This window comes from Nesoenas mayeri (genome assembly GCF_963082525.1).
Source record: "Nesoenas mayeri genome assembly, chromosome: 1".
NCBI classification, from domain to species: Eukaryota; Metazoa; Chordata; class Aves; order Columbiformes; family Columbidae; genus Nesoenas; species Nesoenas mayeri.
In genome coordinates this window covers 97,637,020-97,659,616 of record NC_137541.1, presented here as the reverse complement: position 1 = coordinate 97,659,616, position 22,597 = coordinate 97,637,020, and the positions used below count along the sequence as shown (strand labels likewise).

General features: G+C 39.0%; 1 protein-coding gene across 1 annotated transcript; it reads right to left on the bottom strand.

Annotated features, from left to right (window-relative positions):
- Positions 1-1,387: 1,387 nt before the first annotated feature.
- Positions 1,388-8,569, bottom strand: LOC308053164 (granulocyte-macrophage colony-stimulating factor receptor subunit alpha-like; the record flags this gene model as incomplete). The annotated part of the gene is made up of 7 exons (XM_080363954.1): positions 1,388-1,910; positions 2,504-2,591; positions 3,529-3,667; positions 5,557-5,595; positions 7,246-7,385; positions 8,174-8,349; positions 8,442-8,569. 7 exons carry the CDS (start codon positions 8,567-8,569, stop codon positions 1,772-1,774), a joined length of 849 nt encoding a protein of 282 aa, XP_080220080.1. The 3' UTR covers positions 1,388-1,771.
- Between the last annotated feature and the right edge of the window lie 14,028 nt (positions 8,570-22,597).

Sequence of the window (22,597 nt, the reverse complement as noted above, 5' to 3'; positions counted from 1 at the left end):
CACTACTGAAATATTTTTTGCTGAAACATCGCAAGAATATTCATCATAAGAAGAAATAAAAATAGTCCAACCAACTCAAATTATTTATGGAAAATTCAAATAATTACAAAAAGTCCTTTAAAGACAGGCTCTTGGGGAACTGTCTCTTCAGATGATGCTGTTTTCTCTGCTTGCAAGAGTGAGAAAATATGAAAAACCTGTAAATTACTGCCAGCAAGATATGCATGTTCAAAAAAAACCAAGTTGCTCCTTTTACTTGCATGCCATTAGGTCTCTTCTTCAATAATTGTTATTATGTCTTCAGGTTCATCCTTTATTAATATATTCTTATATTCTGTCTATTAAAGAAAGAATAAAACATTCCATTAGTGTTTCATGCATGAGATTAACCACTAGTTTACTATTTATGAATCTCTTGGCAATCAGAAAGTTGTTATTTGTTATATAGAAGGTGTAGTGGGACTCTGTCAATGAGAGGACTGAAGCAGACATGCCTCCCCTCCATGAGCTGTCCAAAGAAGAACAAAAGATTTTTCAATTCAAAAGCCAGAAAATTTATCTTTTTAAAAATGGAAAAGATAATATCATGAATGAAGAGATAGTTAAAGGATTTATAAAGGCTTACTAATGGTGATTCAGTGTGTACTTGCAGACACATTCATACTTCCAGACCTGTCTATAGCCAACTTAAAGACTTTCAGCAAACTACAGCAAACTTTGTAACATGCTCTCTAGATGGGCAGTTCCCCTCTGTTACTTGGAAGGTCTGTCTGTCTGTTCCTTCTGTTTCTCATGAATCTTTCCAGATCTTTGCATAGGTTAGAACCTCTCAGCTTTCTACTACACTTTCTTGCTTACCATATCTTAGAAACTTTTCCTCCTTCATCATCATTGCTGAATACTAACAAAGAATCATAGAATCATTTTTGTTGGAAAAGACCTTTAAGATCATCGAGTCCAACCGTTAACACAGCACTGCCAAGTCCACCTCTAAACCATGTCCTGAAGAACTTCAACCACACTTCCTTTTTTTTTTTTTTTTTTTAACACTGCCAGGGATGATGGCTCAACCACTTCCTTGGGCATCCTGTTCCAGTGCCCGACAACCCTTTCCATGAAGAAATTTTTCCTCATATTCAATCTAAACCTCCCCTGGTGCAACTTGAAGCCATTTCCACTCATCCTACCACCTGTTACTAGAGAAGAGACCAACCCCCTCTACTCTACAACCTCCTTTCAGGTAGTTGCAGAGAGTGATAAGGTCTCCCCTCAGCCTCCTTTTCTCCAGACTGAACAGCCTCAGCTCCCTCAGCTGCTCCTCATCAGACTTGTGCTCCAGACCCCTCACCAGCTTCATTGCCCTTCTCTGAACTTCCTCCCGCACTTCAATGTCTTTCTTGTAGTGAGGGGCTCAACATTCAACACATGGGTCTCAACATCTGCTATAGCATATCTATCTTTGGCCATCAGTAGATTTATTTGTCCCTTCTGTGCTCCTGGCTGACCAACAGTCTGATTCTGTATTTTTATTGTGCTGAGAAGCTTAGGCAAAGCACTATTCTTGTTAGAGCATATGGCTTATAGGGAGAACAGGGAGAAATTGTGTATTTTCTCTAACGCTGCACGTAGATGGAAGACAATTGTTTCAAAATCAAAAAGGAAAAACAGAATAATTATTTGCATATGGACCTTTTTCAATAACTCAAGAACAAAAAAAAAAGAAAATTATCCTTGCTTCTGTTATCTTTCTGACACTTCGCTCATACTCTTGTCACTGCAATAGATCTTTATTTATGACCAATTTCAGGCAAATGGAAAGAAAACATACCTGGAAATCCATTGAAGAGGTGCCATGGAATGGGTTTCTTGGCCGTGGTACTGTAGCAGATGTTCTTTTCAAATAAATTCTTCTACAGTGACAGAAAAGTTTGGTGAAAAAAAGACTTAGTATGGAAACATATGAACAGGTAGCATATAACAATGATCCTGAAGCATTATTTTATTCCCCTAAGACAAAAATAGTGAAAGAAAAACTAAAAATTACGTAGGCTGAATACAATGGTATATCTTCATTGTCCAGAATTTAGATAATAATAATTTATTTTATGACTTATTAGAGAATCATAGGAAGTGGCTTTTTTAAGTATCTGAAAGAGAAATATTCTCCTCAGAACAAGGAAACAATTTCATGCACTACCCATCTACATTGTGGGGTCTGACAGCAGGAAAGCAGCATTGATATAAGGCCTTGTCCCAGTATTGGAAGGTGTTTTGTTATATTGATCGAGTGGATTAGAAGTCTGGGAATCAGAACTATAGAACACACTTGAGGAATACCTAGCAGGTCATGATTCCTGACACAGTTCAGTGTCAATTTTCTCCCTCCCTCCCTCCCTCCCTCCCTCTCTCCTCTCCTTTAAAAGGAAGTTAGAAATCATCTATTGGGGAAAGAGGTGTTATTTCAACTACAGAATGAAAATGTTGGACAAGAAATAAGGCTTACACTGTGCAAAGAAAAAGTACGAGACTTGCTACCAGCACTGGTATCACAAATAATGTATATGATGAAGCAGATGTAAGTTGTCCTTTTCCTGAAAAACAAGAAATCATGAAAGTATTGGTGAGTATCACAGAACAGGAATGATCAAACAGCCATCTACTATCTGCTTTGCAAGGTAGTGTCAAGCACTGGTATGAAGTGGCTTCTTCTTTAGCTTAGCACCTCATTGCCCTGTAACCTGCGGAGGAATAGGATGGATGACAGTATGTGGATTGCCCATGATAACTTGAGAACTCACCGAGCATTTTGTGAGGAGCTGAGGCCTACTTCAAAAACCAAGGTGGCAGAGAGTTACAGGGGAAGAGAGTAGTTCATAAAGGCAGAAATAAAAATAGAACAAGAGCTAGCAACAGACCTCAAAAAAGTCTGTTTTTTTCACTGTTTCTGTACAAAAAGCACCCAGTGTCACACCAGAATGTTTGGAGACCTCCCCCCTATTAAGAGATATGCCAGCTCTTTGCTTCTTTTCATCCTAGCAAATTAATGTGCAAAAATCAATATGTTTCCATCTGTAAGGATGAAGTAATAAATGAGGCAGACAACTAATAACTGAGGGAGCTGGGTCTGTTAAGCCTGGAGAAAAGGAGGCTGAGAGGAGACCTTATCGCTCTCTGCAACTACCTGAAAGGAGGTTGTAGCATGGAGGGGGTTGGTCTCTTCTCCCAAGTAGCAAGTGACAGGACAAGAGGAAATGGCCTCAAGTTGTGCCAGGGAAGGTTTAGACTGGATATTAGGAAAAAATTCTTAATAGAAAGGGTTGTCAGGCATTGGAACAGGCTTCCCGGGGAAGTGTTGGAGTCACCAACCCTGGAGGTGTTTAAAAGACATGTAAATGAGGTTCTTAGGGACATGGTTTAGTGCTAGAGTTAGGTTATGATTGGACTCGATGATCCTGAGGATCTCTTCCAACTGTAATGATTCTATGATTCTATGAAAAACTAGGTCAAGGAAGTGATATTCATTCTTACCAAACTCTACAGGTGTACTCCACTCCCCCCAGTTTGGGCTCACTAAACAACTGTTGTCAGTCGCTCTGATTTTAATGCTGTACCTTTTTTCTGCGCTGAAGCTTTCAAATCTATAGGAGTTTCCTGTGACATTTCTTTCCTAAATATGAAACAAGAAGACTGAGAGTTTTTTATTCAAGTTCATTTGATGATGCAAACTATTACAAAAGAAAATTTTACACATACTTCTGTGAAGACACTAGACTGAAATAACAAATATAAAGTTATCCCTTAATAAGTTAGCTTACTCCATCCTGATTCCTTTTGTCTGAACTTTTTTGTTATTGGTGATGTGAAAATGAAATTTGTAGTATGCTTTCCTGGATCCTTAGCTTCTGCTGAACAATCAGTAAATGTTTTATTTTACTAAAATATAATTCTTGAAAGACCTAACATTCTCTTACTGTGGATGTTTTAAAATATAAAGTGAGTTTAAGAGCCAGATTATAGAGAAGGGGAAAAAAATTGACATATACTGAAATTCTTCTTAGAATATAGAGCCTTCTTGAAAACTTGATATTTTTTTTTATTCCTTCTTTTCCTCCATCCCTGGGAAAGTAATGGAACGACTTATCCTTGGTGCCATCTCAAGGCACATCAAGGATAAGGGGGTCATTAGGGGTAGTCAACATGGCTTCACCAAGGGGAAGTCGTGCTTGACCAACCTCATAGCCTTTTATGAAGATATAATGAGGTGGATAGATGATGACAGGGGGGTGGATGTAGCCTACCCTGACTTCAGTAAAGCATTTGACACAGTCTCCCACAGCATTCTCATAGCTAAACTGAGGAAGTGTGGTCTGGACGATTGGGTAGTGAGGTGGACTGAGAACTGGCTGAAGGAAAGAAGCCAGAGAGTCGTGGTCAATGGGGCAGAATCTGGTTGGAGGCCTGTATCTAGCGGAGTGCCTCAAGGGTCGGTGCTGGGGCCAGTACTGTTCAATATATTCATCAGTGACTGGATGAGGGAATAGAGTGCACTGTCAGCAAGATTGCTGATGACACCAAGCTGGGAGGAGTGGGTGACATGCCAGAAGGCTGTGCCACCATCCAGCATGACCTGGACAGGCTAGAGAGCTGGGCAGGGAAAAAAATAATGAAATATAACAAGGGAAAATGTAGAGTATTGCATCTGGGTAGGAACAACCCCAGGTTCCAGTATAAGTTGGGGAATGATCCATTAGAGAACCTCCCGTATGAGGAAAGGCTGAGGGAGCTGGGTCTCTTTAGCTTGGAGAAGAGGAGTCTGAGGGGTGACCTTATTAATGTTTACAGATACATAAAGGGTGAGTGTCACAAGGATGGAGGCAGGCTCTTCTCGGTGACAACCAATGATAGGACAAGGGGTAATGGGTACAAACTGGAACACAAGAGGTTCCACTTAAATTTGCGAAGAAATGTCTTCACAGTGAGGGTGCCAGAGCACTGGAACAGGCTGCCTGGGGAGGTTGTGGAGTCTCCTTCTCTGGAGACATTCAAAACCTGCCTGGACGCCTTCCTGTGTAGCCTCATCTAGGTGTTCCTGCTCCAGCAGGGAGATTGGACTGGATGATCTTTCGAGGTCCCTTCCAATCCCTAGCATCTTATGATTCTATGATTTATGATAGCTTAATCTTTCAGGTCATAGTTCCTCCATATCAACCATTAATAAAATTCCTCACATTTTGTGTTTCTAAGTGTAATGTGGAATTATGATCCATATTTCTCTCTCTATACGAATATGGTAGGAAGTACAAAGGACAGTCAAATGGAAGATTTTGTGACTTGCACAGAAGTAATTTAAAGTTCTACATGTGCAGGTGGTTTTTGTATCATGTTTTATAAACAGCAGTTTAAAACTTTGAGTTTAGGAAAGTTATCAATAAAAAGCATACACAGTATACCAAAACTGGTAGTGTGAAACCAAAGCAATTTGCTTGGAGAATGCTCTGATGTAGGTGAAATTTCAGCTCAGCATAATGTTAGATTAATAGAGTAATAAAGACTTACCATTTTAGAAGTGGTTTTGATGTTTTTGTTAGGATCAGCCTAGAAACAAGAGAAAGTTTCAATTTTTATGGTTGCTCTTTTTATTACTGTATAAAAAAGGGTCCTCCTTTATAGATGTTTGATTTTCAGGGAAAAAAAAAAAAAAAAAAAGTAGAGCTAATATTTTAAATGCTTTCTTTTAAAGACTGTGAAGTTAAACTGTTCTTCCATTGAAAGGTTACTGCTCACCACTAGTACTCTGAAACATTGTACTTTACAAATTTGATTGCAGAACTGAGTATCAGAGAACTAAACAAGAAAAGGCTCAGGTTCCCCACCAATTAAAATTACACATTTACCTGCACAAAACAAATTATCTAAAAAAATACTGGTAAACCAGCATAAAAAAAAAACCCTGGTAAACCAGGATAAACTTTTGCCTGTGTAGCTTTTACATTCTTTAACATTTAATTTAGCTACATTATGACTCTATTTTTTTTTTTATTAATTCTTACTGTTCGAACAACAAACTCGCAAATATTTCTGCAAACATTTCAAACTTTGTTTTTAATGGATATAATACTGCTTTCTGTATTTATCTAAGTATTCAAAACACTTGCTATTATGGAAACATATGTTAACAACCATATACAGTTAAGACCTCGAATGCCTGGATATTCTGTTCCAGTAACCTGATAGAATATTTCTTTTTATTCAAAGATGTGGATGATGCTTTCCACTTTAAGTTAAGGACATTGGACCTAAAAACCCTGCAATGGACAGATGCTATATCACTACCTCTTACATCTGATTTTGACAGCTGCAACCAGCCTGATTGTGTATGCTTTATTGTGTATACCTCAGCTAAACTTAAACTCCTCCAGCAGCACCCCACTGGTGTCAGTAAACTGAGGCAACAGGAGAAGGCGGCAAGTTAGGATACACAAAGGGCAGGATGGAAAGTATGGGAGTCCAGGTGGAGATACCTAATTGACCTTGCAGCACCTCCTATCTTACAGGTCCACCTTTCTGGTAAAGCCTGTGTTACTTCTTTGGACCTAGTTTAGTAATATCATAAGCCTGATTGAGCAGTAGTGATTACAAGAAATAGGAACAAATGCAAAATGAGTCTGTGAAAGACATGATAAAATTTGACTGATGGGATAGAAGACTGCAGAGTGGAAAACCACTGAACAGGAGGTCCTGACCTAACTTCCTAAAAAACCAGAAGTAGGACTCAATGACTACACTAGGACCCAAACTGCCTTATGGGGACACATAAAATCAGTTGCAACCAATTTAACAGTAGGTTTTGTTTGTTTGTTTGTTGCTTTTTTTTGTTTTTGTTTGTTTGTTTTTGTCATATAGTTAGAGTTCTTTTGATGTATCCTATAACTGTTCATAATAAAGTTGTCAGGTAATATGGTCCATCCCCCTGTATGTGCTTGAGTAACTCTTCACCTTCAGTGTGGGGAATCCCTCACCCAGTTTCTTTAAGGACCAGCTGTACCATGGGTTGAAAGCATTCCCTCTATTTCCTGCCTGTATTTGTGAGATGTGGCAGTTCTCAGCTCATGTGCAAGCTGGGTACTACATATCAAAAATAAGAGATTAGTTCAGTAGGGAAAGAGGACAGGTTATTGGTTGTATGGTAGTGTGTGTAGAAATACAAGCCTACAAAATACTATTAAGAGTCATAATTATTCTTACCTTGTTTTCTATAACGAGTTCATATTTGAAACAAGCATGTCTTTTCACATGACTTGTGTGAGGTGGTTGCCACCGAATTTCACAAAAATGAGAAACTTCTGTACAGCTCACAGTGACATTTAAAGGAGGGGTTAGTTTTTCTACAATAATATAATTAGAAATACAATTGATTAATAATCAGTTCTCTTCACTCTGCCTTTAAAAAATATAGGTAGATTTTCAAGCAACTGGTATAAAAATATGTAACGCATTTTTAACAGAATTATTATATTCAGCCCATATTCTGAAGCAGGACTTCCTGATTTAATGCTCCAGTTGAGAAGCCTGAAGTATCAGCAGTAACAGCAGGTAAATTAAAAAAACACAAACCATTTGTTAGATTTTACTGAATTCAGCATATAAACTGTGCATTTTTTAAAAGTATTATGTTCTTATCAGAGAATTATTGCTTTTATTTTTTTTCTTGGTGATGTTCTTCCTTTAAAAAAGAAGGTTTTTGCTCACAGTGTTAAGGTAATTGGTTCTTTCATGTCGTGTGAATGAACAGAATTACAAGATAATAAAATAAGCATAATAATAATAATAATAATAATAATGATATAAGTTTCTAGATAGTCCCACTCAGGAATCCTTAGCTAGTTAATCCCAAAATATGACACCTTTCTTTCAGAGAATAAATATTTGACTGAAATGTTCATAATACTCTGCCCTATGATTTCAGATGGTCTCTGCATTCGTTTTTGTTCATTCGTGTACTTTTGACTTTTCAGCCATCAAGGCTGGTGAAAAGGAGGAAAAAAAACATCTGTCCTGAGAAGGAGTATTTTTAAAATGTATGCTTTTTTCCAAGGATGAATTCTGGAAATAAAATAATAAAACAAACAAAAAAACCAAACCAAAAACAACAACAGAAAACAAGCCAACTTACCAATTTCATACAGAAAAATCTTCTTCTCATATGTCTGAATGTTTTGTCCACTTTTAGACCCGTTTACCAGGAAATGAGCTCTCTTATTTTCTATTGTTACATTTTGGAATCTACATCCTGTATGCCTTCCATGATTATCTTTGATGTAATTCTGGCATCCTGTGAAATTTTCTTTCCTTCACATGACATATTGCATCAGTTAAATATCGACAATGTCACATGTCAGACCAGAAATCAAAATTCCCTAGATTCAATCAGAGCTACTTACTTTGAGTTCTTCCAGTACAGGAAATATTGGGTATCTCCTGAAGCAGTCCTCCCCACATGCCAGGTGCAGTTCATGAAGGAAACATTAAAAATGACACAGACAAAATTTTCAATGGCTGTCCCATTCATGTCTGCAAACACAGAAAGAATATCCCATGTCCACTCTGCAGAAAGACTGTACAACTACTCAAATCATACAGATGTCTGCAAGCTCATTTAGTAATTTTTAGCTACCTGATTAGTAAATCCAATTGTATATTGTTTGGGTCTTGCAGTTATGTGCTTACTTTAAGATAGCAATGATTTTATTTCTATTGAGCCATGAGGATTATCTACCATTGTTACAGATGCTGAAGGTGTGACTAGGATATAATCAACTCTTTAATCCACTCAGTCACAGTGATGTAGTGGAAGTTATTTGCAAAGCCTGTCACTGTTGTGTCCTTTGTTTAGACCCCTTGTTTATCTAAGGTCCGGTCTACAGTGGAATATAAAGTCTGTTACCATGAGCAAGGCAAGTTCTCTCTCCCATGTTTGTCCGAAGTGCTCTGACCCTTGATTAACTTATAAAGGACTAAGGATTTAAAATAAGCTGTCCAACACTTTCTTCTGTGTAACAGCTGGGTGATTACAATCTAATCCTGAGACTGTTTCTTGAAGCTAGTCCCTGCAGAAGCATCAGGATTTTGAAGAGACAATGGCATATTGAATTGAAAAACAGTTGCTAATCCATTCTGGCACATTTGGTTCAAAGATGGGGGAATTTTGCTTGCACTGAACTTGATAGAAACAGGCCTGCATATCTATGCCATTAATGTAAAACCAAGACAAAAACAAAGCAGAAGCTGATAGATTGCCTAAGTTAGGAGACTATTCAGGTTGTGTATTCACATGAGGAATGAATTCCTTGTGTTGTTTCTTTCCTGTTGAAAGGTGAGATCTCCTACAGAAAGTAATAATCATGCAATATCTCTTCTTAACTACTGTCATCATGAAGTGAAGGGCTGGGTCACAGCTTCCCATGACAGTGGTTCATTAAACTTAAGAACCACCATGGCTTACACTGCTTACCGCTACATTTACCTCCCCAGTTAGCCTTAAAGTTTCCCACACATCTAACATATGTTCCCAAACATGGCTCAGAAGCCACCATATTATGAAAACAAGTGGTTGCTTCCTGTCCAAGCTTAACTGTATCCAAGCTGGAAGCCTCTTTTTTCCTTATGCTCTTACAAGAATCTGATCTCGTAGCTGAGAACACTGAATCTAGAAGAAATGGTCTTATTGAGTAGACCAAAACTTTTGACATCATTGGATGCTTAGAGAAAAGTATAAGAAGAGAGAAAGCACCAAGCAAGCCTTCACCTATATGTTCTCTCAGGTACTAGCAAGCAGTGTCCTGTAGACTTCCGAAGTTAAAGGCTACCTCATAGATCACTGTGTTTAGCAGCTTGAGAAAGTCTGATCCCCCATTAACTTCCTTCATTCCTTTTGAATCCATTTATTTTTTTGGCCTCTACCACACCCTTTACCAATAGGATGAGCAAAGGGAGAATTCAGAAGGTGTATTTTCCTTCTGTCTCCTTTCCTCTCTTCAGCTGTAATGTGAGGAATGTCAATTGTTCTTCAGAAGAGAAGGAGTTCAAACACACTCTTGTACCTAATATTTTTTCATGGCTTGCTCCAGGCACCTACTGTGTTGTATGAAAGCTTTTGGGACCACTCTACAGAAGGAAGATTAAGATTCTTTCATTTGAATGTACTACATGTATAGGCACATACAAAAAGAGGTTAGAGTCACAGTTTCCAGAGCAAAAGGCTGTTATCTAGGAGACTTGATCTAATATGATGTTACATAGTTTACCTATAAATAGAGCTGGACAAGTCAAAACTCATCCCTCCAAACAACTCGGTGGAAACATTCAGTTCACACTCATCACACTGAGAGTCAGCATGTACTAGGGAAATATTGCCATGGACAAGACTTTGCAAAGGACTCCCAAGAATAGCACCTATCTGTTTCTTAAAACTGAAAATAAAGAGGAATTATTGAAGGATAAATAATTGTCAGAGTACTCCTAGGTTTATGGAAAATTTTCTCTTTTCCAAGAGGAAGGTTGAAACTGTTTCCAAAACTTGGTTCAGAAGCATTTATTTCACAGCAGTATTGGCCTAAACATCCCCTGTCCTTCCCCATCCTCCCTTTCTCCTTCCTGATCCCATTCTGCCTCCCTGACTGTCCTAATACCACAAAGAACCAAAGGACAGCTGTCTAAGCATTTCTGCCACTGAAATAAATGTAAATGTTGACCCCTATCTAGTCGCTAGGGGCATCTAAGCTCTCAGTTTAGATAGAGCTGCTTAAATCCAATTTATGTGTGTTTATATGTATATATCTGTAACAAACCACTCCTGAGAGTCCAGTGATTATGGAGACAGAGAGCTTTGCTCAGCTGTCTGGTCTGCCATAGATGCATTTTATCACCCAGGGTCAATCAAATCTTTGTACTTTCTCATGTACAAAAGAAAGAGAGAAGTTTTGTTCCCATCCTGAAATTGTAAGGTAAATGCAGTAGCCTGGAGTATGACCACAGGTGCTGTGGAAGGGTCTTAGAGCGATGGGCTTCATAAAGCCTTTGGCAATACTGCAAATTAAAAGAAAACAGGTCATTCTGGTTTCAAATAGAACACAACTTGATTCACATGTGGCCCAACAAGTACTTGAGTTGGATGGCAGCAAGAAATAGGGTGAAAGGAACTCCTAAAATAACATTATGGTTAAGGAAAAAGCAAAAGAAAGTACAGCTTTGGTCTCTTCAGTGACTGTCTCAGTTATTTATATCCGAGAGAAGCACATAGAGATATACTCAGATGTTATTTAATTAACCTAAGTTCTACAACCAGAACATTACTCTGCCTACAGAACAGCCATGGTCAGCTGCACAGTGTCACGTTCATAACAACATCAAGCACAGGTTGGGGGTCATCACTCAGATATGTGTGAGTCACCCTTTGCTGACGGGACTTTTTTCCAGGTTTTGAGGGGATTTATTTTTCACCTTTATTTTATTCACCTTTGTGTGGATATGCCAAAGAAAATCTAGCAGAGTAGACAAGTTTGGCTACCCTTTTAAGGTTTATTTTTGGGCCTACTGTATTCACCCACAGTGTATCTGTTATAGTTTTACTGGTTTTTTTAGCAACACAGAGCTAAGTCTTCATGAGACGTTTTTCCCATTATCTCCCATGATTTCAATGAGACACTGAAATTTTCTTCTTTCCAGTTTATACTTGATGACTAGCTAAATTGTTCTGGTGGCTTCTCATCTAACCACTCCTCTTGTAATAACCTCAAATTTATCACATTTTTATAATCATTTCCTTAAAAAAAGAGGTAAGACCACACTCTCATGATCCTTTTCTGCAAGCCATGATGCAAATAACAGTTTTGGTTCTCTGTAGTGCATTCTTCTTTCTGAACTGCCTTCTATATTCTTTGTTAATAAAATACAAATGCAAATATACTAATATCCTCACAAGCATCCTTTGCTTCATACATGAATAGCTTATTTTCACATATTTTAGTATTTATATCTATATTTGAAATCTTCCTTGACATTCTTTATATCTTTTCAGGAAAGACGTAACATACTTAACTGAGATAAATATGATGATTGTGATTGCACCTAGCTGCAAAACGACACATAGTTTTAGGCACACACAGTACTTTCTTTCATTTATTTACTTTTATAGTCAGCCTAGATTACCTCCATCTCTTGGGCAGATGTTAGAAACTGTGCAGGAGTAGTAGCTGCAGAAAAATACCAGAAAAAAAAACAGACTCTGCAATCCTTCACGGTAATCAGGATTATTAAAGAGAATGGACAAGATGTCACCTCTGGGCCTTGAGGCCAAGAGAATCTTTACTTTTATTCAGCAGTTCTTGAACAGAAAATGCATAAACTGCACTTGACTCTTGGAGACAATGGATCAGATAATTTGTAAAGGATTGTAAGTAATATAATTGCTATTGGAAATAAATGAAAGGAAATTAAATTGCTTTAACTTTTTAATCTAACCCTGAAGGTGCTGTCAGCTGTGGGGTGGAGTTTGTCTTACCTAAACTTACCCAAGTGCTGTATAGATATGCCCACAGGGAAATCTGTAATTTTACCCTGCCTTAATATTAGCTGGAAAGAAGCAGCTACTTAAGACACAGCTTATTTAACCTAGTCAAAGACAAGATGAATGAAGGCTTCACTATGTTTCTTTCTTGCCAGTCATAGAAAACATAGCCTAGGGAGACCAGCCCAGAAATATCCCTCTAACACTAAGCTATCCACCTCAGTCGGGTCAATCCAGGAGGATTCATTCCTTTCCCCTCTTACATCATCTGAAATCCACATGTAAGTACTAAACAGAAATGCTTCCACTATTCTTCTCTCACTAAAAACTGAAAATTAGTTTTGAAAATGCCTTTTCATCCTCTTTCTTATACCTGTACTGGTGTCATGTGTTTCTTCTCAATAGAAAAACAGGCGCAGTAGCAGAACAGTACTATTTTCCCCACAGGTGATCTGAATTTCCTTTCACATCTCAAATAATTCCCTTCCAGATTATTGGTCAAAATCTGAAAGAAACATAAAGTATTTATGTATGAAGCTATTTTCTTTCTACATTGTAGTTTATAAACTTTATTTGAAAATTGGCTACTGCTAGATTCCATGCTATAATACAAACCACTTTCAGTTACCTCTCAGACAATGTTGAATCTCGACATATGTCCATAGGAGATGATCCTGTTAGGAATTTGGAAATATCAGCAAGGTTGAAATCCTGCTGCAGTGGCTATTCTCATCCAGGTTGATTAGAGACTTGATTAGATGAGAATAAAGACTGTCCGATAACATGCTGATTACAAGTAACATATAACACCATATAGCTTACCAAGTCTCAATACTGCTATGATTTTTATAAACAAGGAAAAGGAAGGTTGGTAACTGAAAGCAAAACAAAACAGCAAAACCTTATGCTTCATTTTTATATAACTTTTTTTTTTTTTTTTTTTTTTTTCCTTTCCCCCTTTAAGGGAAATATCTGTGCTGGGTGTGGTACTTAAGACTAGACCTCTGAGATTTATTTCCCACCTTTGCCTTTAATACACTTGGAAAGTTATTTTTGTCAGGGGGAATATATGAAATAGAGTCACTGCTTGCATGCTGAATGTGTTGTCAGGATAAAATTATGCTTACATTCCCGCACCATTTTCAGAAAACTGTGTATAAGTGAAATCTTCTACTTCAATACTAAAATTGTAATAAAAGACACTGACATATTTCCATTCTACTGGTGCCTAAATGCAGTACTCTTGAAAGAGATTCACTCTGTATAGTGATGTAGTTCTATGGATGTAAAGAACTAAAATCTGAACATTTCCACTTCTGCTGTGTTCTTAAGAGAAAGTGACATAGACACTTTTCAATGCTGTAAGACAGGTTTTAACAAGAAAAATACTGCTATGTGGATGATGCCAGTAATACTGGAAACTGCTAATTTTAAAATATTGTATACAGTTATTTTCAGACTGTATAAAAAACGAACTATCAAAATCTTAGCAGACACACTATTTTAAAAAAAGCATGCATTTGCAGATAGTTTCTATCCACCCCTCACAGTTATTGTAACAACATTAAAACTAGCATGAGTAACAAAATGCAGTATTTCTTTAGCTAGTTTCCTTGGAGTAAAAGCAAATAACAGACAAAGACAAAAGTAAACCTACCTCCTCCTTGAAAACTTGTTTCCCTGTGCCAGTTAGGGTAACGAGGCATAACAAGGACAGAAGCTGTGAATTTGCCCTGGTGGCATATTTTGCTGTGCTTTAACAATGTGATTTCATTAAGTTCTTCTGCAACTCATGCAACAGGGTGTGAAAATCCCGCCTACGTCTTACTCATTTCCCTTACCCTCTACTTCTGTAATGTAACAGGGAAAATGGTGATTACAGCCGTTTTTGTTCTTTACAGGAAGACAAACACATCAGAATAGATGAACACCCTCTTTACCACTTTATCCACATAATTTTAATTCATTTCTGTCACACGTTTTTCATTTTTACAGGGCACAGCCTCAAAGGTAGGTGAATATGTGAGTCTACCTCCTGGCTCAGGTATAGGTCAGGTACCATTGTTTCAAGCCACAACACTGTTCTCTGCTTATTGCTTACGGCCACTGTCCTGCAAAGAAAGTAAGCCTGTTGCTCTGGACTTCATAACAGCTTTTTCCTAGTCCTGCACTAGCCAGCTTCATTTGCTGCAGATGGATAACAAACCAATGTCACCAGCCTGAACAACTTTTCCTCTGTGACATGTGTACACATTTTTCTGGGCTGGGTGAATTCAATGTACAGATTCGGAAAAGCTTCTTCACACTACATCACTTGGCTGTCCTTGTCCTGGTCCCAGGTAGTGTCCAGTCCCCCTTGGCCTCTGGCTGCAGAGTCTGAACATCCTCTTTACAACTGCATTCAACAATGTCTGATGCTAACATGGTTGTGCACTGCCCAGGCATGGACATCCATAACTGCCCTTGTTAGCAGCCTCCGAAAGGAGTAAACCTAAGGCTTTTAAGGCTTTTTTTTTCTTTTTTTTTTTTTTTTTAATCTTGACTGGTTTTGATACTGAAGAGTGTGCCTGGGTCCTGAAACCAGCTTTCTGTGAACTGAGAAACATAGCACCTGCATTTTATGTACCCTATAGTACAGTCTAATTACTGAGCCCTCTGCCTTTCTCATGTTTAAATAATTTGACCAGGAAAATGAAGTTTTTTAAGTAGATAGCAACATTTAAATCTGATTACTTGCTCACTGAGTGTACTATTCTTACTATATGTATCTGTTATATCTCATTTAAGAAGTGGTAAATCAGATAAAATCTGTCCTGATTCTGTCTGTCTGTATCTCGTAGAGCTTCAGTCACATCAGTCTTTGTTCTTGTTGTTCTTTTGGGCAGAGGAAGAATTAGGGGTGTTTCTTGAGATGTTTCCTCTTCTTCAGGTCTCAATTCCTCAATTTGATTCATAGAGTAGGCAAATGGGACACTAGTACGTTGTCTGCTAAGACATTCAATTTCAGGACCTGCAGAAATAATGGCTTTTGTTCTCTTTCTCACTTTCTGTTGTAGACAGAGTGAATTATGATTTGGGGACAGATTTGTGCCAGTGAACCTGAAACTTTATTTTCTATAAGGCATGTAGAACCTGCCCAGATAGATGACAACAGTGCTGTGTAGGTTGGAAGCTAAAAAACTGATTCTCCCCCTTTAGGGGAGGGTAAGAGGAACCTCAATCCATCTGACTCCTACTAATATGATGTCAGTGCCAGCAACAAATGCCCAGAGCCTGGAGAAGGATTACAGGTCAGCAGGAGAACACCTGAAGAGCAGCACAAAGGAATTCCAGCTAGTAAGTCAGCTTAATTGGGGAAAAAAACTTAAATGCATTTATACAAATGCATGTAGCATGGGGAATAAACAAGTGGAGTTAGAGACGTGCACATACCTGCAGGGCTGTGATCTTATTGACATCATGGGGACGTGGTGGGATGGTTTTTATGACTGAAGTGTTGGAATGGAAGGGTACAGACTCTTTAGGAAGGACAGGCAGAGGAGACAGGGAGGGGAAGTCACTGAGAGATCTGAGACAGACCTGAGACTGACAGAATCATGACCAGCTGGAGTGCATGCTGCTCCACCTCAGGGTGGATGAGGAGCTGACTGACCGAGAGCTTATGGGTCAGAATTAAAGGTGAAAGCAGAAATAAGAGGCGTTATTGTGGGGATCTGCTACAGGCCACCTGACCAGTAAGACCTAATAGATGAGGTCCTCTATAGATAGATAGGAGCAGCCTCACATTCACAAGCCCTGCTCCTTCACTGGGGACTTTAATCACCCTGATATAAGTTGGAGGGACAACACAGCATGGGATAAGCAATCCAGGAGGTTACTGGAATGAGTTGATGATAACTTCCTTCTCCAAGTGGCAGAGGGGCCAATGAGGAGAGGTGCTATACTGGACCTTGTTCTCACCAACAAGGAGGGGCTGGTGGGAAACATGAAGCTCAAAGACAGCCTTGGCTGCAGTGACCATGAAATGGTAGAGTTCAAGATCCTTAGGGCAGTGAAGAGGGTGCACAGCAAGCTCACTACCCTGAACTTCAGGAGAGCAGACTTTGGCTTCATCATGGAGGAGCTCCTGGACAAACTCAAAAAGAAAAAGAGGGTGGAAGCAAGGACAGGTAGCCTGGGAGGAATACAGAGAAATTATCCAAGCAGCCTTGGATCAGGTTAGGAAAACTAAAGCCCTGATAGAATTTAATATGACCAGAGACACCAAGGCAAAAAGAAAAGTTTCTGTAGGTACGTTGGTGATAACAGGAAGACTAGGAAAAATATGGGCCCTCTCCAGAAGGAAATGGGAGATCTGGTTACCCAGGATATGGAGAAGGCTGAGGTAATCAATGACTTTTTGACTCAGTCTTCACCAGCAAGGGCTCTAGCCATACTGCCCAAGATGCAGAAGGCAGAAAAAGGGACTGGGAGAATTAAGAACCTCCCACAGTAGGAGAAGATCAGGTTCAAGACTCTCTAAGGAATTAGAAGGTACACAAGTCCATTGGACCTGATGAAATGTATCTGTGAGAACTAAGGGAACCGGTGGATGAAGTTGCTAAGCCACTAGCCATCATATTTGAGAAGTGACAGTGGTCCAGTGAAGTTGCCACTGACTGGAAAAGGGGAAATATAAGCCAAATTTTTAAAAAGGCAAAAAAGGAAGTCCTGGGGAACTACAGGCCAGTCAGTGTCACTTCTGCATCCAGCAAGATCATGGAGTAGATACTTCTAGAAACTATGCTAAGGCACATGGAAAATAAGGAGGTGATTGGTGACAGCAACGTGGCTTCTCTAAGGGCAGGTCACTCCTGAAAAATTTGGTGGCCTTCTACAATAGGGCTACAGTGTTGGTGGGTAAGGGAAGAGCAACTGACATAATCTACATGGACTTGTGAAAAGCATTTGACACCATCCTGCATTACATCTTTGTCTCTAAATTGGAGCGACATGGATTTGATGGATGGACCACTTGGTGGATAAGGAATTGTCTGGATGGTCAGTTGTAGTCAAGAGCTCAATGTCCAAGTGGAGACCTGGAATGAGTGGCATTCCTCAGGCGTTGATATTGTGACCAGAGCTATTTAACATCTTTGTTGGCAACATGGACAGTGGGACTGAGTGCACGATCAGCAAGTTTCCCAACTACAGCAAACTGTGTGGTGTGGTCAACACACTGAAGGGAAAGAATGCCATCTAGATGGACCTTAGCAGGCTTGAGAGGCAGGTCCATACAAACTTCATGAAGTTGAACAAGGCCAAGGGCAAGGTCCTGCATGTGGGTCAGGACAATCCCAAGCACAGATACAGGCTGGATAGAGAATGGATTGAGAGAAGCCCTGGAGGGAAACACTTGTGGATGACAGTTGATGAGAAGCTCAAAGCGAGCTGGCAATGTGCTCTAGTAGCCCTGAAAGCCAACCATATCCTGGGCTTGACAGCAGGTTGAGGGAGGTGATTCTGCCCCTCTATTCCCCTCACGTGAGACCTTACATAGAGTTTCATGTTTAGCTCTTGGGCCCGCAATAAAAGAGGGATGTGGACTTGTTGGAGTGAGTCCAGAGGAGGCCACGAAGATGATCAGAGGTTGTTCAGACTGGAAAAGAAAAGGTTCCAGGGAGACCTTATAACAGCCTTTCAGTAGCTAAAAGGGACCTATGAGAAAGCTGGACACAGACTTTTTACATGGACATGTAGTGATAAGACAAGTGATATGGCTTTAAACTGAAAGAGGGTATATTTAGATTAGATATAAAGAAGAAATTTTTCACTTTGTGGGTGGTGAGGCACTGGAACAGGCTGCCCAGAGAAGTTGTGTATGTCTCCTCCCTGGAAGCATTCAAGGCCAGGTTGGATGGGGCTTTGAGCAACCTAGTCTAGTAAAGGTGTCCCTGCCCATGGCAAGTGGGCTGGAACTAGATGATCTTTAAGTTCCTTTCCAACACAAATCATTATATTATTTGATCAGTCTATGATTCAGAAGTTTCACAGAATCACAGATTCACAGAATGTTAGGGATTGGAAGGGATCTCAAAAAATCACCTAGTCCAATCCTCCTGTCGGAGCAGGAACACCTAGATGAGGTTACACAGGAAGGTGTCCAGGTAGGTTTTGAATGTCTCCAGAGAAGGAGACTCCATGACCCCACTTGGAAGCATGTTCCAATGTTCTGTTACCCTCACTGAGAAGTTTCTTCTCAAATTTAAGTGGAACCTCTTGTGTTCCACTTTGAACCCATTACCTCTTGTCTTACCATTGGTTGTCACCGAGAAGAGCTTGGCTCCATCCTCGTGACACTCACCCTTTATATATTTGTGAACAATAATAAGGTCACCCCTCAGTCTCCTCTTCTCCAAACTGAAGAGACCCAGATCCCTCAGCCTTTCTTCATAAGGGAGATGGTCCACTCCCTTAATCATCCTTGTTGTGCTGTGCCGGACTCTCTCCAGCCGTTCCCTGTCCTTCTGGAACTGAGGGGCCCAGAACTGGACACAACATTCCAGATGTGGTCTCGCCAGGGCAGAGTAGAAGGGGAGGAGAACCTATCTTGACCTACTAACCATCCCCCTTCCAATACACCTCAGGAGGCCATTGGTCTTCCTGGCCACAAGGGCACAGTGCTGGCTCAAATTTCACAGAATAAAACGGACCTTCCATAGAAAGGATGTAAGTGTGTAATCACACTGATGTCAAAGCATTTCAGTATGGCAGGAAATACTAGTTGTGGAGTAGCAGACACAATCTGCAATCCTGTTGCTATTATTTTCTACTTTAGTAAATTATAATTTCTCAGAACATTTAATATTGTTAGAAGACTGAATTATGCAGGAAAACAACTGTAATAGTCCAGTGATTTCTTGTATTTTTTTTTTTATTATATTCTTTAATTCACTGGTAGGATTCCTGCTTTTCAAAGTGTTAGTTAATTCTGCACTCAGTTTTAATGAACTATTGACAAAGCACATTGTTATTGTGTCCTTGAACCTGTTAAGGGCAAATTGCCTAGGAAAAAACAGGAAGATAAAGGAATGAAAAGATTTAGAAAGGTCAGAACAGAAAAGAGTCCAAATCTTGTCAGTGGTACATACAAACTCCTAGGCAGTCGGACACTCGATATACATTCTCTACATGCCAACCAGGAGGAAAAATGTGAGACCTGATGCAGAACCATAAGCTTCACTATGTAATCTAATATCACTGAACACATGAGCCTTCATGAAGCCACTCATGAAAGCAGAATAAAACTAGGGATGTTTTATTTGTCAGCAGGGACAGAGGAAGAACTTGTCTTTGTTTTTGGTTCAGACCTTCATATTTAATTTAGGTCCAAGATATGGTATCTGGTGAGCTTGCACTTGCTATGACTTCCCTTAACAATATATGAATTGTTTGCAACTAAACCCCAGAAGTCATGAACTAACCTCAGGAAATAAGTGAAACTGTCAAAATAGAAACAAAACATCTTTCGTGATGTGTTCTCTAAGTAAGGTACAAACGTACACATCTTTCAATTTGACTGTCGGATTGTACAGAATACAAGATTTTCATCATTGTTTCTTTTTCACTGTTCTGTAGTGTACAGAAAGGCAACCATCAAGTTGTGAAGTGTGTTTTTATATTATTATGCTCAGGTAGAACAAAAACTAATTGATGATCTTGGAACTAGTGTGCATTCTCCATTTGGACACCAAGGAAATCTCATTACTTCTGACATCTTGCAGTGACTGGAGAAAATTCTGTCAAACCTAGTCCACCTCTGTAGCATCTGTGGCAAGATAGAAGTTTGCACCAGATGAGCTGAAACCCTGTAAGACAAATGGTTTTATGACAATCCAGCCTGCAAGTGAAGAATAATTCAGCAAACTGATTTTTGTGAGATTAAATGTGAACCTCTCTAAGAAAACTGGCACTTCAGGTGTGTTTGTTTTCCTGTAAAAGGCTCCCCCTGAAAAACAAATATATTGCCAGTGGTGAAGTTGATATCAGAGGGTTTAGTGGTTTAGGTTTTATCTCTCCTTCAGTGGTGCTTTCACGTTCAAACTGAAAGTGATTGCATAAAACATTTCACAGGATAAACATACCAAGAAAGGTTAATGTTGTGATTTCAAATAGAAATAAAGGGAGCCTCTTTGAGCCTGGTAGAATGAGCAAACTGCTGAGAAAGCCAAGGGATGTCAGTAAGAAGACATAGAACTTACTTAGTCTTCCAAAGATGATGCTGTTTCATACTGAAATCTCTTCAGCGAAAGAAACACCTTCCTGAAGCGAGGAGCTGTATCACACACATGCCAGAGCATGTGAAATGATAGTGGCACCATTCTGAGAAGAGATGTGTTATAGGTCTATTTATAGTTCTTCAAAGAATACTTGTATCAAGCATGTCCATAAACAGTAGGTGAAAGGAGAAGTCCACAATTACACCATAAGTTTATTTTGACAAATTACATTATGACAATTTCTGGGAGGTTGAGAGACTTATGAATTATAAGCCAATGCGTTTAATCAGTACAATTATTGTCTTCAGAAAACAGGAAACGGGAGAGAAGAAAAACTTAGTTGTTGTGATTGCTGCTCTGTAGAGGAATTGAAAAAGCCTTGCTAGACGATAAAGACCGTTTGGAGACTTTTGTGCCTATTTAGCTTCCGTAATTCTTGAAACTGGATCCTGCTTATTCTCAGAACAGAATTATTCTTGGAACCTCCAGCCCCAGCACTACAGAAGCTGGGTCATGATATAACTGTTACAATGAATCAGGATACAGAAAACTGGACTGGAACAAAAGCCTTAATTTATTGTCAAGTGAATTTCCTTAATTATGACTTTTTCCATATAGATTGGAAAAGTTAAACCCTTCATTATTTATACAGATAAACAGTATGTGATCATTTTCAGTACAGGCAACTTAACTAGCTATATAGAATGTATGACTTAATGAAAATTCACAAAATGCTCGAGATCAACACTTCAGAGGATTTAGGGTACCACATATGCATCACAGTCTTATCATTCAGAGTTTTATAATCAGAATTTGACCTAAACATGGATATTTTCAACAAACCTATCAACTTGAAGATAAAGTTTCCCTTAATTGCTGTGCAGTCTGAAGAGCAATTTGATTTGTCTAATGAGAGGGACAGGAGTTGCCTACTAGAGCAGTGTAAAAGCATCCTTTACCACAAACTTTTTGCATCAGTCTGGATTCTTCTTACAACCAGATTAGTTGTACAAGCTCTATATAACTAGTTTTGTAACCTTTAATTTAAAACATAAGAATTCAAAGATTTACCCTTAGTCTTCTTATAACCACTGCTAAGAAGGAACACACCTGCCATAGTCAAGAAGTTGATAATCAAAAGATAATATTTTCTTTTTGCTTTTGTTTCTCTGGCTTAATCTATTTTAAATTTATCACCTCTTATGGGAGGCATCAGAAGCAGAAAGCAACTTCGATAAGGCTTAAAACTTTTTTTTTTTTCCTTTTAATTTCACCAAAAAATATACACATTTGTGTAGCAGAATTGCCCAAGCCTGAGACTTGCTTCAGGGCCAATGACATTTTCTGCAGAACATAAATATTGTCTTCACCATTTTACATGATCAAGCTATGCTTCAGATCTTACAAGCAGAGTTAACACCCTTCCAAGAAACAGAGATTAAGAATTTATTGGCTTAATCTGGTTCAAATATGCAAGTACCACCAGGTCTCCTCAAACTACAGAATTGGCTGATTTTATCAAAAAACTTATTTTCCCTTTGTTTGTAGTACACAGTCAAAACTATTTTTGAATATTTAAAGCACTCTGTGGCAGAGACTTGTTTAAACATTTTGGTCCTTCTGTTTTGCACTTTAGAAGAAGAGGGGAATTTGCAGACAACTGCCGTAGATGATATGCCGATCTCGTGTGATAAGGGAAGTGTAAGCAGAAGTTTGCTAGATATGAAATGGTCCATAATAGTGCAGAGCTCCAGACACCTAGCATGTCTTGGTG